At 47.8% G+C, this 13,275-nt stretch overlaps 1 protein-coding gene across 1 annotated transcript; it reads left to right on the forward strand.

The window, feature by feature from the left end:
* Nucleotides 1-4,649: 4,649 nt before the first annotated feature.
* On the forward strand, nt 4,650-10,025 carry SELENBP1 (selenium binding protein 1). Its single transcript, XM_007950889.1, has 11 exons — nt 4,650-4,752; nt 4,941-5,053; nt 5,297-5,482; nt 6,383-6,503; nt 7,638-7,820; nt 8,095-8,273; nt 8,744-8,822; nt 8,914-9,035; nt 9,288-9,380; nt 9,523-9,641; nt 9,863-10,025. The coding sequence occupies exons 1-11, from the start codon at nt 4,746-4,748 to the stop codon at nt 10,023-10,025; spliced, it is 1,365 nt and encodes a 454-aa protein (XP_007949080.1). The 5' UTR covers nt 4,650-4,745.
* The last annotated feature ends 3,250 nt before the right edge of the window (nt 10,026-13,275 follow it).

Here is a 13,275-nt window from a genome sequence, read left to right on the forward strand (position 1 = left end):
ACCCTATGGAGCACAGTTCTTCTCTGACACACGTGGGGTTGCCATGAGTCAGAACTGGCTCTGTGGCAATTGGCTTAGAGATGAGGTAGGAGATGAGACCTCAGGAAAACGAGGAGGACCGAGGGACAGAAGGAAACCAGGTGCATGGAGGTGGCCACCAAGGAAATAAAGAAGGAAGCTCCAAAGGATAGAGACATAGGAAAGAACCAAGAGGGGTTAAGTGAAGTTGGGGATAAGGAAGGACCACTGCCCTGAGCAGCTGCAGAAGGTCTTCCCGGATGGGCACATGGGAACCAGAAGGACAGACCCCTATTGCACCAAGGCCTAGTTTCAGTTCCCTTCCCTCCATTCTGGTTTGGAAATGCTCTGGCTCTTTCTTCTTGGCAATCGCAGGCCCCAAACAGTCCTGTTCACCATCCAATAAAACTTTACCCCAGAGCTTTCATCTGAGGAGATAAAAGTTGCCTTCATAGATACAGAGTCACCAAGTTTCTAGAAGAGTAGAGCAGCCAATTTTGAGGGTAAAAGAGGCCCTTTGCTTCAAGACAGAGAACAATTGGGGTGGGTTCTCTAGACTTATCTCTTGTACAGCCCTTCACGCCCTGGTTTCTCAGGCTAAGGTCAGCCCCAGAGGGGGTTAACAGATCAAGCCTCAACCCTGCTTTGGTTTCCTCAGCAAGCAGTTGTCATTTGCCTGGGGCCATAGGGCGTCCCAAAGTCAGGAAATGTTATTATATTAGCAGGCTCACCAGCCCTGGGCAATTATCAAATTTCCCCTCCTGGAGTGACTCAGGGATAGATGGAGACCCTGATGGCTTTTTTGACTTGTCACAGGTCTTTCAGGGACAGTGGTGCCATGCTGGGCTACCCTTGGGCCCTGCCACTCTGCTCTCAGGAACTATCGAGGCACCAGGCTAGGAAGAATAGAGTAATAGAGTGTTGGCTTTCCTTCCACTTCAAAGTTCAAGGGGAACAGGTTTGGGATAAGTGGAACCTGGACACATCACCCAATTGCCAACTGTGCCTCCTGTCAGGGCAGCTGTGCTAGGAAGCTGTGCATGAAAAGGACTTGGTTAAGTAGGACTGTGCCTTTTGGAGGATGGATAACAATCTTAGGGGAGAGCTGACCCTGGCCACGGAGGTAGGAGTAGCCCTGCTCACAGCCCTGGGTGGGCCTACATGCTAACAGACAGGCCTAAGTACAAAAGTAAGCACTCTGAGGCCCAGGAACATGTGCACGCACACACTCTCACACACAAGGTACATGTGCACATACATGCCCACATACATACATACTCACCCAGATACACAGGCTCATATATACATGCATAAGCACAGATATTCATAGACACACTCATACAAGGACATACCCACACATAGGTGCAAACACACAGGAAAACACACAGGCAGAGCTCATGTGTGCAGGAGCACACGCAGGCACAGACACACACAACTCACATACCCGGGCATCCAGTAAAAGATACACACACAGGCACAGCACCCATCTGCGCATGCACCAGCTCCTGCACACACCCACCCAGGTGTAAGCACAAACACACACATTCCGGTAACACAAACAGTTGCTGAGGCCAATAGACAAAATACTTTCCAGCTGCCCTTCGTCTTCACCCGGGCCTGTAGCCAGGGCCCTCCCCCCACCCCGCCCACAACTGGTTATATAAATTCCCTCCCTTCGCCCCTTTCCTCACACAGCAGGACTGGACCACAGCCTCCACCTCTGTCCACTCCCAGCAGGCAGACCCTCCAGGACTGAAACATAGGAGCAGCATGGGTAAGGAAAGAGCTTCCACCAGCCACCCACTGACCTGCTCACTGACCCCTGACCTGCCCCTGGTTTGGTCATTTCCCTTCAGGAAATGACTCCAAAACTTCAGGTGAGGGTAGAGGAATGGAACCCTGCCCCCCACCCCTCCACTTCTCAATTGGGCCAGAGTTTCTGGCAGGGCTTTGAACGGGTTCATTTCAGTTCCACCCCCTACTGAGAATTTGTCTTTCCACCCCAGCTGTACTGAGTCAGAACCTACATTTTAACAAGATCCCTGGGTTCTTATGTATATAAAAGATCTGTAAGAACTCCTGATTTCAACTCTGGGCTAACTTCTTATTCCAAGTCTCCCAAGTCACTCTGGGAGAGAAGTCAGGGATCCCCACCCCATCACTGGAGGCCTGTTTCAATCTCCCCCCCACACACACACCCCATCTCCCATCGGTGGGCTCCTGGATGTCAGACTAAGGAGGAGTTTGGGTGTTTGGCTGAGAATGGTAAGGTCCTTGCCCTGTTGGAGCTGGCCCTTCCCTGGATGGGAAGAATGCTCAGCAGCCAGCCTGGCATTGAGAAAGCCCAACTGAGCTTACCATGGGTTCACCTCAAACCAGTAGGTACTCAGAGACCTTGTCTGTGGTGCTTTAGACACAGAGGGAGGGGGATGCAAGGACAAAACAGGAAGAGCAGGGATGGACCGATGACGAGAATGAGCAAAGCCTCTTTCCCACTCCACTTCCCATCAGTCTATCTTTGGCTTTGCTCTTTTGTTTTGTATGTCTATCTAGATGTCTTGGAGTTTTTAAATCTCCTTCCCCTTCTGTGTCCAAAAACTCCCTTCCCCTCCCCATCACTCCCTGTGCCAAGCCTGGCACAGCTTGGGTGAGCAGCAGAATGAGTCTCCTTAATGGCGTTTGTACCAGACCTCTCTCTCACCCTGCCTCACCCCACCTCCCAGACCTCTCTCTGGGCACCAAGCCTGACTAGCACCCTTCCCTCCTCTTCTGGCACAGCCCTACCCATATTTACACAACACTTTTTCCTTTATGAATGCACTTTTGAAAACACATTCTTATTTGATTTTCACATACACCTGGAAAAGTAGGTTGTTGCTATTAGTTGGTAGAGACAGGATAGTATCATTAGTCCCTTTTAGCAAATGAGGGAGAGAAAATGGAGGGTAGGTGTTAAACCAGGAACTTGAACCCAGGTCTGCAGGGCTCGGAAACATGGCTGCTGCCTCTTAGCTTTCTAAGTCATTTGGGTGCAGACAGCAAGGGGCACTGACTCCTGGTCAAGGGCCCAAGCCCAGGCACCACCAGAGGCTCCAATTGTGGCAGCCATTCCTTGCTGCCCACTTGCAGGCCCGCAGCTGTCATGAGAGTGGCCAAACTGACCACAGGCAGGGCTGGGAGGCGGTGCTCAGTCCTGTGAAATCCACTCCAGGATTTCTTTCAGACTGCAGCTTCCTCTGTGTTACTCTTTAGCCCTTTCTCCAGCCAAGCCTCCAGCCAGCCGCTGCTCAGAAGGAAGATGGGGCAATCTACTTCTGTAGTGATACTGCCTGGGAAACCCAAGGAGTGGTCGTTATGAGTCAGATCCAGCTCAACGGCAGTGAATTTTTTTTTCTCCAGTCAGGCCCCAAACCTTGATAACGGGTTTTAGCAGCTGTGAGAAGAGAACTCTCCTTCTCTGAGGCAGACTTTGGTCTCCCTGACTTTGGTCCACTCAGATCAGTGCAGCTTCTCTTGCCAGACTCCAGGGGACAGGGAGGCTCTGGTAGGGGCCTCTGAGTTCTCCAGTTGTTGTTGTTGTTGTTATGTGCCGTCAAGTCGGCCCCGACTCATAGCGACCCCTCCTTGGGTTTCCGAGGCAGTATCACTACGGAAGTAGGATTGCCCAACCTTCCTTCCGAGGAGTGTCTGGTGGGTTTGAACCGCCAGCCTTCTGGTTAGCAGTCAAGTGCTTTAGCCACTATGCTACCAGAGTTCTCCAGAGCAGGGCCCAATACCTTACTTTCCAAATAAAAGAAACAGAGGCTCAGATAGAGACAGAAACTAGCCTAAGGAAATCCAGCTGTTGCAAGACTCTGTGGCCTTGAAACCCAGATTCCGTCACTCCATCTGGATGACAAAAACCAAACCCACTGCCATCAAGTAGATTCTCATACATAACGACCCCCTTTGGGTTTCCAAAGCTGTAAATCTTCATAGAATTGCCCCGTCTACCTTCTGCGGAGTAGCTGGTGGGTTTGAACCACCAACCTTCTGGTTAGCAAATGCCTTAGGCACTATACCACCAGAGCTCCTTGTCTGGATGACTAGACCCTCAGTGTTTTTTTTTTTTTTGTTGTTGTTGTTCCTTCTCACAATTATGGGGTTTATTAGGGAACCAACAGGTTACAATTCAGATTCAGGAATGCTCAGGATACAATTCTTCAGTGAGGACGGCCTCCCCTTGACCATGCCCTATCAGACACTACACAAAGCTGCATAACTGACAGGCACTCTTTTGTTTACTTCTCATAAATCCCCATTGTGATATTCTTATTACTTCCTTTTTACAGATGATGTAGAAAATTGGGACAGAGAGATTAAATAACTTTCCCAAGCCAGTCAGTGGTGGGCTGGAGTTGAGACCCAAATGGTATCATAAACTTAGCCATATCACCCTTCTCCTGCCCTCCTCTTGAGTTCTGGCACAGATAGGACTTGACTGTTGTTTCCCTCAGGTCATATCTCCCTAGCTTTTCCCACCACACCCACACTCTCTTCAGCAGCACTGTGAGGGTGCGGGAAGGACAGGCCCAGAGCAGAACTGGCCTGAGATAGCAGCATGTGTTGAGGGATGTGAGAAGGAAGCCTATACCCTCCAGCATGTTCCCCAGTCAATACACCCCATTGTTTCCATAGCCACGAAATGTGGGCAGTGTGGACCTGGCTACCCTTCCCCTCTGGAGGCCATGAAAGGTAAGTGCCCAACATCTGAGAGCCAGCACCTCTGAGAAAGAATTCTGTGAGCAGACACTCCTCTGCTGACCCCATGGCTATTGGGTGGGGGGCCTAGGACCCAGGCCTTCACCCTTGGACATACCCAGAGCTGCCCCCACGGTTCCTCTCCACCCTGCCATTCCCGCTGCCTGCCTTCGACTCTCCAGGACCCCGGGAGAAGATTGTCTACCTGCCCTGTATTTACCGAAACACTGGCATTGAAGCCCCGGACTATCTGGCCACCGTGGACGTTGACCCCAAGTCTCCCCAGTATTGCCAGGTGAGGCAGGGCAACCCTCCCCCAGGTCTGGCTGGCACTGCCCTTCCTCAGCTTCATCTTTCTCCACCCTCCCTGGTATGGTTGTACAGTCTATACTGCACAAGGGCACCCCCACAGGACAAAAGATGTGCTGAAACCCAGCCTGTGCTGTCAAACTCCTGAGGGTCCAGAAGGGCATGCCTTGTCCAAAGGTGCAGGGAGGCATGGTCTAGGCAAGCACAACCCCCTGTCCCCTCATCCCAGGTCGTCCACCGGCTGCCCATGCCCAACCTGAAGGACGAGCTGCATCACTCGGGATGGAACACCTGCAGCAGTTGCTTTGGCGACAGCACCAAGTCACGCACCAAGCTGGTGCTGCCCAGCCTCATCTCCTCTCGCGTCTACGTGGTGGATGTGGGCTCCGAGCCCCGGGCCCCAAAGCTGCACAAGGCATGTTCTCTGTCCTTACCTGCCCAGAAACTAATATATCTACCACCCACATCAGCCTGTTCCAAGGCAGGAAGCTATCCTGAAGCCAGCTGCTACCAATTCTTATGCAGGTTCTGGGCTCAGCAGCAGGAAGGGAGGTTAGACTTCAGAGCAGGGTTACCTAGGAGTACAGAATTGTCAACATTCATCACCGTGGGTCACATGAACGCGAGAGGATCCTTCTTGTTTTTACCCTAAGAGGGGGAATCTGTTGGGTCGAGTCAATTCTGACTCATAACAACCTTATAGGACAGAGTAGAACTTTCCCATGGGGTTTCCAAGGCTGTAGTCTTTATGGCAGCAGACTGCCACATCTTTCTTCCCTTAGCAGATTGTGGATTTGAACCACAGACCTTTCAGTTAGCAACCAAATGATTAACCACAGTACCACCAGGGCTCCTGGAGGAAGAGGGACCGCTTTTTTTCACACCCAGCTATGAGCTTATGTCTTCCCTTAGACCAGAGCCTCCAAACCTTCTTCCTCTCAGCACTTAACTGTTTACTTACTGCCTGCCAGGTACCCACTGTGCTGGCCACTAGTGATACAAAGTTGACACTGGCAGTTGGCATTGGTCCCAGCCCAGGAGGACCTCATGGTCCCTCAGGGCTGAAAGTACCTTGAGGACAGAGGGGAGAGGTCAATGGTTTCTGTCTGGGAATTATTAACAGTCTTTCTGAGTCTTTGTTTCTCTATAGAAGGTTCCAGACTTACTTTCTGCCATATTCCTACAGGTAGATTTGTGTCCATATTTTGAAGAAAAAAAGAATGGGGTCAGCAGAAAGAAGTCGGGGAGTGTAGGAGTAGATAGTGGGGATTTCCAGCCCTGTGAGATCCTGACACCATTCCTTGCCTCTCTCCAGGTCATCGAACCCAAGGACATCCATGCCAAGTGTGGCCTGGGCTATCTCCATACTAGTCACTGTCTGGCCAATGGAGAGGTGATGATCAGCTCCCTGGGAGACCCCAAGGGCAATGCCAAAGGTACCCGTGGGCACTGTGGTCACATTTGTGCTTATGAAAACATGTCTGTGGGAGAAACAGCTGCAGAGTGGTGAGAGGAATGGAATGACCTCCCAGGGACAGCCAAGGGTCTGGGTCCCAAACAATATTTAAAATGTAGTCAAGTAACTTGAGTTGTTTCAAGTATTTCTGTGAGGTGAACCTTGACTGATGAATTCAGTTAAAAGTTACAATCTGCCATGGGCAGATCTGGATGGCTCCAGAAAACACACACATTTAATATCAGCCTTTGCAAATTCATAAGCACATCTCACACTCCTTGGGGCTCTTAATCTTCACTTTTGCTATCTCACTTATGGTATGATCAGAGCTGACATTTATAAAATGTCTTCTACGTGCTGACACAACCTGTGATGTAGGTGCTGATTTATAGACAAGAAATTTGGAGCCAGTTTGGTTAATTAATTTATCCAAGGTCACAGAGCTAATAAATCACAGAACTGGGACTCAAACCCAAGAATCTGGCTCCAAGCCCTGTGTGCTAGTCACCATACCTCTTTCAGAGCTTATCTATTTCATCAGAACCCTCCATCCAAGAGTTTAGAGTGGAACAAAGTCATTCAGTTTAGATTCCTGCCTACTCCCAGTTGATGGCTTTGTCCAAACCATGGGAAGAGCTTAACATTTCTAGGCTTTATAAGACTTAAGAATCAACCTTTGGTTGTATTTACAAAGAGGTGTCAAGGTGTCAGAACATATCTAGGGAGGGACAATATATTGGGCATTAATGCTGAATTATAAATACGTACAATATATCTGCTCTATTTTTAAAAAAAGAAATGTGGTGAGCAGAATGGAGCTTAGACTGAGAGGAATCCCACACTGAAAGTGGGAGACTAGACGAGAGAACTTCAGGGTGTTGGGTCCCAGAAAAGCTTTTGGTATAAGGAAAGAAAAAATTTCCCTGTGGTCTGGGAGAAGGATGAAGTTTATGGAAGGTAGGAATATCAAAGTAAAAGCTCCCACCTCCCACCAGGCCACCTTTGGGTGGGACATCTGAATGTAAGGTATCATCTTGGACATGCCTAGAGGTGAGGGTGGTGGGAGTAGTGTTTCTCTTCTTCCCCTTGCCATCTTACTTCCTTCCCTGTTCAGGGGGTTTTGTGCTACTGGATGGAGAGACATTTGAGGTGAAGGGGACATGGGAACAGCCTGGGGGTGCTGCACCAATGGGCTATGACTTCTGGTACCAGCCTCGACACAACGTCATGATCAGCACGGAATGGGCGGCTCCCAATGTCTTACGAGATGGCTTCAACCCCGCAGATGTGGAGGCCGGTGAGAATCCCCTCATGGGCCAGCAGGTGTCTTGGGCCCACACCCTCTACTGGTGGCTGCTTTCAAACTCTACCTCTAACCCTCTGACTTCTCTTATATGAACCCCTAACTCTTGGGGTGAGGATATAGGATATGCTGAATGTTCTGGCTGGCTCAAACATCTTTCTGATCCCTCCAACCCATGTTCAACCTTCTGCTCTGGTCCATGCCCCTGCCTTTGTCTGTGCCATTTCCCTGAACCTGAGCTTCTCTTCTGCCCACACCTCCACCCCAGGGCTGTACGGGAGCCACTTGCATGTGTGGGACTGGCAGCGCCATGAGATGGTACAGACTCTACCCCTGCAAGATGGGCTCATCCCCCTGGAGATCCGCTTCCTGCACAACCCAGATGCTTCCCAGGGGTTTGTGGGCTGTGCCCTCAGCTCCAACATCCAGCGCTTCTACAAGAATGAGGTGACATACACATTCTGGTCTTCCCCTTCCAGCAGCCCTCTTTGCACCTCTGCCCAGGCTTCTAAGGGGAGCTGTCTCCCCTCTCCCTAGGAGGGACCTAGGCCCCATCTCCTGGCTTCACCAGCCCAAGCTTCTGTAGGAACAAAAAGTGAGGCCACAGGTCCTGCTCCTCTTCTCCCAATTCCAGGCCAACTTCCACCTGAACCTTAACTGTATCTTCATTCAGAAAATATTTAGTGATCTTCTACTGTGCATTGGGCATTGTGCTAAGTGCTAGGAATATAGTAGTGAAGCAGACACAACCTCAGTCTTAAGGGGCTTGCCCAGGAGTTACACCCTAGTGGCAAGAAGACCCTGTATCTGCTATCTACTTTCCCAGGTTTTGGGAGATACAGATATGATCCCCCATTCCCCAGCTTCGCAAGTTCACCTCTGTGCCTCCTAATCCCAGCTTTATCTTTCCAATGCAGGGAGGTACTTGGTCTGTAGAAAAGGTAATCCAGGTGGCCCCCAAGAAAGTGAAGGGCTGGATACTGCCTGAAATGCCAGGTGAGTGCCCAGGGGAGGGTGGAAATTAAAAGGTTAATTCCTGGCTTGAGGAACAAGAGTCTTTAAACCCTCTGAACACCCCTACCCCCAGGCCTGATCACCGACATCCTGGTGTCCCTGGATGACCGCTTCCTGTACTTCAGCAACTGGCTGCATGGGGACCTGCGGCAGTATGACATCTCGAACCCAAAGAAGCCCCGTCTCACAGGACAGGTGGGGTCCTAGCAGGATGAGGAGAAAGGGGGGAGAAAGGAGGTCAAGAGAGTGGGGAGAGAGTAGAGAGGACAAAGTGGCTGGGGGATAATAAGGGAGGTGCAGGAAAAGCAAAAGTGGGGCCAAGGGATGAGGTAGGCCCAGGAAGTGTGGCTATGGCTACCCATGGAGAACGTGTCTGAAAGAAGTAAGGGCAACTTTTCCTGCAATGTCAACACCTCCTACCACTGTCCTCCTGTATCTTCTACCCAGGTGTTCCTGGGGGGCAGCGTTGTTAAGGGAGGTCCCGTGCAAGTGCTGGAGGACCAGGAACTGGAATGCCAGCCAGAGCCCCTGGTGGTCAAGGTGAGGCCCCCTCCTCCTACCCATAGCCCACCTTGGATCTTTGCTTGAGGAGCACATGACGGAGGGAGTTGGGCAGCAGTTGAAGGTAATCCCTCCTCGGGATCTCTGTGTTACCCTGGTGTCTGCTCCTGGTTTTCCCAAGGGGAAGCGTGTGCCTGGAGGCCCCCAGATGATCCAGCTTAGCCTAGATGGGAAGCGTCTCTATGTCACCACATCACTGTACAGTGCCTGGGACAAGCAGTTTTACCCAGATCTCATCAGGTGAGAAGCAAACAACCTGGACTGCCCTCCTCAACCTTCCTCTCCCAGAGGATTCATTGAGCTTTCTTAAGGCTCCCCAGAAGCCCCACCAGTCCCCCACCACCAAGAGAGCCCCTTCAGACTCTGCTCCCTCATCAGGAACCCACCCTTACACTCAGAATCTTAGAGGAAGAGGGCAGCCACTCTGACTTCTCTCTTACTCCCTCCTCCTTTTCCACCAGAGAAGGCTCCGTGATGCTGCAAATTGATGTAAACACAGTAGAGGGAGGGCTGAAATTGAACCCCAACTTCCTGGTGGACTTTGGGAAGGAGCCTCTTGGCCCAGTCCTGGCCCATGAACTCCGCTATCCTGGGGGAGACTGCAGCTCTGACATCTGGATCTGAAATCCACCCTTCACTGCCTGTCATATGTTCTGAGCCCTCCCAGGTCTCTGCAAGGGACCTGTCATCACTCTGCTTTCTCTTGGCCCCAACCCTTAATAACTTGTCCTACCAAAGCCAAACTGAGGCTGTTTTAGCCTATTGAGAGATGTCTCTTTTTACAGACCCTTGTTGTGTGTTGCTCATTATGCAGTGTTACTCACATGAGCCCTTGGAAGCACCAAGAAATAAACAGTGAACCTGGTCCTCTGATCCTTTGACTTTGGGGGCATGGAGTCTATTATTCTGCTTCTGCTGACCCCTTGTGTCTTGCATGGGAAAGGGGTAGAGAGGAAGGTTGTGGTGACTAGTTCCCACCAGTGATTACAACATGATGCTAATGATACCAAAATCTCACGTTTATGGCAAAATATAACCTGAAAGGTTTTTGCCTTCCAAAAAGCTGAGTTGCTTGAAACATTATGCTGAGTGGAATAAGTCAGTCACTAAGGGACAAATATTATATGATTCCACTTATATAAAATACATCTACTCCCACTTATGACATGGTTAAGTTCCAAAGACCAAGTCATTATGGGAAAATCAGTATTATGTGAAAATGGAGGATGACCACATCAGATCACAAAATGGAGTCATTACAAAACTGCCAAACCACTGAGAATCCAGGCCCAGCCAAGTTGACACATAACTTTAACTATCACAGCCAGAATTACTCTCACCTTGCACCTTAGCATTCATTACTGCCAGATGCATGTTGTTAATGTGCAAAAGAGCCAGATAGCAGATTGTTTTCACTAGTGTTGTAAATCTGAAATGTTGGATAATAACACATAGAACAATGGAATAGAATTGAGAACCCAGAAATAGATCCATCGACCTCTGGTAAGCTGATCTTTGACAAAGGGCTGAAATCATTAAATGGGAAAGAGATTCTCTGTTTAACAAATGATGCTGGTAAAACTGGATATTCCATTTGCAGAAAAATGAAACAAGATCTATCAGTAAGTAAGAAATAGGTGTATCTAGGATAGGCAAGTATATAAAGGCAAAACTTTATTAGTGGTTCCCAGGGGCAAGTGGGAAGGAGGGAAAAAGAGCAATTTACTGCTTAAGGTGTACTGAGCTGTTAAGAGTGATGGAAAAATTTAGAAATTCATAAAGATAAGGTTGAGCAACAAGATAAACATAACTAATGTCACTGAATTTTGCATATGAAGAATGTTGAAAGGTAAATGTTACATATATATTTACTACAATTAAAAAAAAAAAAAAAGAATCGGTGGAGGGCTCAACCATCACATTGAAAATATACAATTGATGTATTGGAAGTCCTAGCCAGGGCAATAAGGCAAGAAAGGAAAATTAAAGGCATCCAATTTAGTAAGGAAGAAATAAAACTATCCCTGTTTGCTGATGATATGATCCTATACATAGAAAACCCGAGACTCAGTGAAAAGAACTATTGGAATTAATTGAGAGATTTAGTGTGGTGGCAGGATACAAGATCAACATACAAAAATCAGTTGGACTCCTCTACACAAGCAAAGATATTGCTGGAAAGAAAGAAATCAATACCATTTACAATTGTGTTGTTGTTGTTGTTGTTATGTGCCATCGAGTCAGACCCAACTCATAGTGACCCCTCTTTGGGTTTTCGAGGTGGTATCACTATGGAAGTAGAGTGTCCAACCTTCCTTCTAAGGAGTGGCTGGTGGTTTGAACCGCCAGCCTTCTGGTTAGCAGTCAAGTGCCTTAGGCACCATTTACAATAGCTACCAAAAAAATAAAGCACAGCTTCTGGTAAGATGCAGGAATAGGCAGACAAGCTCTACAGACACTTTTCAACAAAGAAAAGAGAAACCAATTGACAGAGATACAGAGGATAATCCTGGAGCCCTGAGCTTTGAAAGGAAGTATACAGAAGTGGATTAGACAACCAACTAGTGGAAAAACGTAAACGAAAACAGGACCTAAGAATAGGCTCCATTTGGCAAGGACAGCAGGGACATACAGGAGGCAGACAATGGGAAAGGAGACAGGTGGTGAGTGTATAAGTGTGCCAACTAGCAAATAGAGAAGCATAGCACAGTACGCTGCTGACGTAGATAACATAAAAAGAAAATGAAAATCGTGGACAAGTCACTCCAACATACAATCACCAGTTAAATATAAACACAAAAACATCACTATGCCTCAGACGTAACAGAGCATCACAGTCCACACAAAGAAGCAAGATAAAGCAGGAGAAACAAGAGACAAGGATACAGACTCAAAACACATCCCTGAGGAAGACACAGCATTGGAACTCCCTGATAAGGAATTCAAAAGAATTATATTTAGGTACCTTCACCAAATTGAGAGACAGATCAAAGAAAACACCAACAAAATTGAGGAAAACACAGAGAAAACCCTAGAACAATTTTGGAAGACAATACAAGAACAAAATGACAAAATAAATGAAAAATTAGAAACAATACAAAATCTACACACAGAAATCCAGAAGATTAATACTGAATTTTCAGAAATAGATAAGACATTGAATGAGCAAAGGAGTAGAATTGAATCAATGGAAGACAGATTTAGTGAGATTGAAGGCAAATACCTCAGTACTTCTTTGGAAAGGGATCAATCAAAAAAAAGATCAAAACAAAATGGAGAAAGCCTAAGGTTCATGTGGGATGCCATCAAAAGGAATAACCTATGTGTAATCGGAATTCCAGAACAGGAAGAGACAAATAAAACCACAGAGAAAATTGTCAAAGATTTGTTGGGAGAGAATTTTCCTGGTATGATGAAAGCTGAGAATACATCCATTCAAGAAGCCCAATGAACCCCAAACAGGATAGACCCCAAAAGAAAATCACCAAGACATATTATCATCAAGCTCACCAAAACCAAAGACAAAGAATCCTGAAAGCAGCATAGGAAAAATGAAAAGTTACCTACAAGGGACATCCAATAAGAATAAGCTCTGATTTCTCAGCAGAAACCATGCAGGCGAGAAGACAATGAGATGGTATATATAAAACCGTGAAAGAGAAAAATTGCCAACCAAGAATTATATATCTGGCAAAACTGTCTCTCAAATATGATGGTGAAATTAAGACATTTCTAGATAAGCAGAAATTAAGGGAACTTGTTAAAATCAGACCAACCTTACAAGAGATGCTAAAGGGAGTCCTTTGGACAGAGAGCTAACAACAACAAACAACAACTGTCCATTAACACACATGATGACATAACCCAGAAACCA

The sequence above is a fragment of the Orycteropus afer genome, unplaced genomic scaffold (assembly GCF_000298275.1).
Source record: "Orycteropus afer afer isolate SDZICR_OR568_19922 unplaced genomic scaffold, OryAfe1.0 scaffold00290, whole genome shotgun sequence".
Lineage (NCBI taxonomy): Eukaryota > Metazoa > Chordata > Mammalia > Tubulidentata > Orycteropodidae > Orycteropus > Orycteropus afer.

What these genes read in the sequence shown, in the direction of transcription:
- SELENBP1 (XM_007950889.1), top strand. An exon ending in AGTCTCCCCAGTATTGCCAG is followed by an intron (nt 5,054 to 5,296) that starts GTGAGGCAGGGC and finishes CCCTCATCCCAG; the next exon opens with GTCGTCCACCGGCTGCCCAT. An exon ending in GATACTGCCTGAAATGCCAG is followed by an intron (nt 8,823 to 8,913) that starts GTGAGTGCCCAG and finishes CCCTACCCCCAG; the next exon opens with GCCTGATCACCGACATCCTG.